Consider the following 5427-nt stretch of genomic DNA (forward strand, 5'->3'; position numbering starts at 1 on the left):
CACACACACTCACACACACACACACTCTACACACACTCTCACACACACACACACACTATACACACATGCACAGACACACACACACACACACACACACACACTATACACGCACACACACACGCACACACACTATACACTCACTCACACACGCACACACACTCACTCACTCTCTCTCTCACACACTCTGTCAGTAACCGGTCTGTGTTTTTGGGACTGTAGGAGGAACTGTCCACAAAGATCTCCAGGCTCCTCCACAGCTTCCGGACGCTCGACAGCCGTAAGTTCACATTTACAGCTATAGCACAAGAACATCCATCTGCAGGTCTGCACATCTTCTTGCTTTGCATGTACAACTCTTCAAACAAGTGCCTAAAAGTGAACTACAGAAAACCTTGTATCTTTCTATTAGTGATGAACAGGACAGTTTGGCTTTACTTAAAGCCTTGATGTGTAATGCATTATTGAAGGTATTAATAATGCGCATCATAATACGTTATAATACCTCGTCATAGATAACTGTAACCAAAGTTATGCGCTACAATATTTGCAGATTCCATGTTACATCTGACATTGTGTGTTGTGTTTTAATGCATTATATTTTTCAAAGGTATAACAATAAATAAATAGACAGTTGTTATTATAACTACATTTATCCATGTGCTCATACAGTGCATTACAATAATGCATTCATAAATAACTGCAACCAAAGTTAATGCACTATATAGTTTTTGTCACATGTGAAGTTGGTAGTTTGTCATTTGCCCGAGCTGCTTCAGTGCACACACATGCACGACAGAAGACGAGTGAGTTCTGGGGCATACAGTGGCTTGTAGGTATTTTGGTTTTCTGTCTTCTAAAGTATCTCGTTATGGTGCGAGAAACTGTAAATGAAGAACTGGGGCCAGTTGCATAAACTGTTCAGACTAGTCTTAAAAACCTAGTCATCTAATTATTGTTCAAGACTGGTCATAACTTAAATTCAGTTATGAAAAGGTAGATTGGTCTTGTTTGTATTGGAAGAGTAAGACTGGTTACCCATTGGCAGCTGCTAGTTGGTTAAACTAGTTCTTAAGACACAGTCTTAACACGGTGGCTAAGTTTATGCAACTGGCCCCTGGTTGTTTCAATAAGTTTTATACAGTATTTTCTTTACTCTTAAAAAGCTATGTCTAACAGGGTACTATTTTATGCACTTGAGGTCTGAGATGTGGGAACGGTGAAGAGAGAGAGAGAGGACAAACATTTTACATTTTAGCTCAGCATTGCCATCTAACCAGCCAATATTGTCTTAAAGTATGGATTTGGCAAAAAACCCAGCCGATAGCCAACCCTACTCACCTGTTTGCATGTCTGTGGTTTGCTGTAACATCTGGATGTGAACCGTAGAGTTCCTGTATTTGAAGACGTTTCTTCAGACCATGAAGAGAGAGTGGAACGGCATCGACAGACTGCGAATGGACAAATACTTCCAGGTCCGTTCTGATCTGTGACCGGGACGCTCTGCTGTATCTGTGTACCCGAGGAATCATTTACATGCATTATTACCTACAAGTTTTTTATAAATCTCAGCATTGTCTGTCTTTTCTCTGTTAGCTCGTGCGCTTCGTTTTCCGAGAAGTGTTTGAGATGCTGAAGAGACAGCAGTGGGAGTCCAGGTAACTGTGTTTCAGCTTGAGCGCTCTTCAGTGTTTGCTGAGGTGTTTGTCAACTTCAAAAGTGTATTTAGGGCTGCCAGTTTAACGCGTTAACTTAATTTATGAAAAAATAACGCACGGTTAACGCACTGGCCCCGCCCCCAAACATGTAGGTCATCTTACATTTCATATAGTTGACTGTTCACAAAATATGACGCAGAGCAACAACTCCATAAATGCAGTTATGCCCTAAAATTCAAGATATTGTGGCAAAAAAATGCCCCTGTATGAGTTTTTGTCTCATATTTATATCATACGATAAGCGATATCACACGAGTGCTGTGTTTGTCACGAAGAACACGAGTGCAAATGTGATTTTATACAACAGTTCAGAAAATAAGAAGTGAATATTGTGCAAAATGTAAACAAAATATTGTGCTTTCTGTTCAATTTTGCCAACGAAAATATTACCAGTAAAGCCGCAGCAGAATTGTTGTGCATCTCCGAGCAACACAGCGATGTTTAGTTTCTGAATGAATCTGCGTTTTGAACGAATCGTGTGAACCGTTTACTGAATTCCTGAATGAATCATGCGTTTGAACGAATCGACTCATAAACACATTTACCGCCACCTGCTGGTAGTTTTAGTTTCTTCTTTAGAGTATCATTTCATTTACTAAAACAACAACATTAAAGGTATGGTTCACCAAAAATAAATAAATAAACTCACTTCCTCACTTTCTTTTGCACAACATAAAAGGTATTTTGAAGACTGTTGGTAACTAAGCTGTTTTGGTCACTAGTGACTTTCATTGCATGATCAAAAATACTGAAATGTTTCTCGAATTATCTTTTATGTTCCATACTTTGTTAGGCCATTGTAGCCGAAACATTTAACACAAAAATAGCTTTAAATTATCTTTTGGGGGTATTTTCACTGCCAAATTTAGGTTGCGATTAATTAATTGCAGCACCCTGTCGACTAACATCCCTAGTATTATCATAAGCTTTTTTCAAAATGTCTAATTAAAACAATGGGATCAGAAGAATAAGTTACCGATCAAATAAACTCAGTATTACCAAAATTAATTTGCACAGAGGTGGCACAGAAGAACACACAAGTGGCTTGTAGGTATATTTACAGACGTTTAATGAGGCTCAGAGGTGGCGTGAGTGCAATTAAATTCATGTTGAGATTAATGTTTTGAATATAACATTTTGAATATAGAAATAGTCAATGATTTAAATAACTGAAATGATGCTTTAAAAATAAACTAAATCTGCCAGCAGGTGGCGGCAAGTCACTGAATTTATCACTGATTCATTCATTCAGTTGATTCGTTCGAACGGCTGATTCATTCAGGAACGAAGCACGTGACTGTCTTTATGAATGTGTGATTGAATCATTGTGTTTGAATGGAGATGTGCAACGCTTAGCTGTGACTGTTTGAAACTATTCTTGTTGACGAAATAGAGCAAAATCAGGCAGTCGGTGCTGTTATAGTCAGACAAGTCAAGACCGAATGAATGTAATATACTGACACGTATAGCATTGCAATAGTCCAGCCTGGACAGAACAAGAGCTTGAACAAGGAGTTTCTCAGCCCAAATTGATATATGAATAATTTGTGATTGAATTAGATAATTTAACCGAATAACCGAACAAAAGCTGAAGTGGTAGGCCAGAAGTGTTGGGTGTTAATGGTCTTCTACGAGCTTGAGTTGCGAGCGCAGCGTGATCTCAGCCTGTGCTCCTCCTGCAGGCTGGTGAGTGAGTTTCTGCAGCTCTTCTCGGCTCAGCTCCTGCACAGCTCCAGCGCAGCTCCGGCCGGATTCCTCCTGCACGCTCTCGACCTCTATCTGACTGAACTGGCCCTCGTCGGCTCGGCTGAGGTACGCCTGTGGCATCAGAAGTCATCGCATTATGATGTTTGGTGCTGTTCTTGCACTAATGCATTGCTTTACATGCTCTCTTTTGAATGAATCCAGTCTCCTCCACTGCCTAGTTTGTGTAAATAAACATACATTGAGAAGAAGTTTTCCTGCTGATCAGATTATCACATTATCACATTGAGATGGTGCTCAAATCTGATGGACTGAGGGGTTTACATGAAGACATTTCACTCTGATTGAGCCATGCATCCCATTATAAAGTGATTATTTGGCTGCATGTAAACCTAGCTGTTGAAGTGTAGTTTTGTGTTCTGTGTAGGGTTGTCACGGTATGATAATCATCTCTGAAAATATCACGGTGTATATATTAAACACTAATTCTTATCAGTAACGATGACTCTTAAAAGAACAAGAACAAGTTATTTGAGTGAACAAATCCTTTATTACAACAAACTTGAAACCATTTTAATGAAAGTATTGAAGTCTCCCTTCTAAAAAAATTTAAAAATAAAGCTTTACACTAGGGCTGCACAATTAATCGAATTTCTAATCGCGATTACAATTATGGATGCCACAATTATGTAATCGTTCAAAGCGGCAATTAATCGTTCATAGTCCACTTATGATGTTCTGCGTGCTTAAGATGCGTTTTCTTTCTACATGTTATCTTAAGGGTTTTCCCATTGTTTTAGTTTTAGTATAACATTATAATAGCATTCATATTTTAACTTTTTTGTAATTTAAAGAAGAAAGCAATCCCATGTATAGTTGACATTTGAGGCTTAATACTATATAAAAGCACTAAAGGTTTTTCAGTTAGTGTGTTTTCAGCTGGTTTATGTTCATTGAAAAATACGGCATGCAGTTGCATCAAACAGTGGTATAAACATCATTCAGTGTAAATTGTGATAATCGTAATTACTGCAATTACAATTTCAAGGGAATAATCGACAATTATGATTTTTGTCATAATCGTGCAGCCCTACTGTATATCTATATCACACTTTAATATTTTAATTAATGTTTTAAATGTTATCAAACGGAAAATTTACAACTCCTTTTATTTTTGGCAAAGTTAAAACATGGACAAACATGATATTCCTTGAAAACAATGCTTAAATAAATTATTTAATTTTAAAGAATATTATTAATGTTATTATAACTTCGAAGTATATTTTGACGGGTTGTAGCGGACCTGTGTATTTGACAATGTTTTTCTCAAGTAAAACTAGGACATGTTTATTAAAGTCTCCTCTCAGAGCAGCTCTGCTGATGTTCATGTGCATGTAGACGCTGAACACACCATTAGCGTCATGCGCACTTCAGTGTGCAGCAGATAACACAGCGCCACTCAGAGACGTGCGGAAACAAGCAGATTAGCAGGCTCTTTGTGCTTGAATATTCACAGACACATATCAGAACTACTTTAGATTTATCCACGATTAGTTTTCACACGGTTCTAGCTTCATAGATGAAGTGTTGCTGCAGATACAGAGATCCGTCACACCAGACTAGAGCGTGTCGAGAAGCCTTATTCGTCTAACCAGCTTCGTATTAGTCCTGTTTCTCAAGCTGCTTCTCATTACTGTGATTTACAGGTTTGTCAGACTAACTCCAGTATAATACAGAGCTTGAAATACTTTGTATTACTCTGGTGTTTGTGTATGAATGAGGCTGATCTCGTGCTTCTCTCTTCCAGCTGACAGCAGAGCAGAACCAGACCTTTATTGAGCCTTTCTTCAAGACTATGGCCAAAACCAAAGAGTATGACATCCCCTGCTTCATTCAGATGATAAATACATAAAAACACAAAAATCTTAGTTAATAGTTAATACTGAGACTATATATATATATATATATATATATATATATATATATATATATCTCCTGTGTTTTTCCT

The 5427-nt window shown here is 37.9% G+C and overlaps 1 protein-coding gene across 3 annotated transcripts in view; it reads left to right on the forward strand.

Annotated features, from left to right (window-relative positions):
- rrp1 (ribosomal RNA processing 1) overlaps positions 1 to 5427 on the forward strand; it is a 20450-nt gene that overhangs the window by 3018 nt on the left and 12005 nt on the right. For all 3 annotated transcript variants that reach the window (XM_016463332.1, XM_016463333.1, XM_016463334.1), the window contains exons 3-7: positions 220 to 277; positions 1387 to 1472; positions 1594 to 1655; positions 3398 to 3527; positions 5227 to 5300. In XM_016463332.1, the coding sequence (XP_016318818.1) occupies positions 220 to 277; positions 1387 to 1472; positions 1594 to 1655; positions 3398 to 3527; positions 5227 to 5300 (410 nt within the window). The remainder of the gene's footprint in view (positions 1 to 219; positions 278 to 1386; positions 1473 to 1593; positions 1656 to 3397; positions 3528 to 5226; positions 5301 to 5427) is intronic.

This window comes from Sinocyclocheilus anshuiensis, unplaced genomic scaffold, assembly GCF_001515605.1.
Source record: "Sinocyclocheilus anshuiensis isolate Anshui unplaced genomic scaffold, SAMN03320099.WGS_v1.1 scaffold1282, whole genome shotgun sequence".
NCBI classification, from domain to species: domain Eukaryota; kingdom Metazoa; phylum Chordata; class Actinopteri; order Cypriniformes; family Cyprinidae; genus Sinocyclocheilus; species Sinocyclocheilus anshuiensis.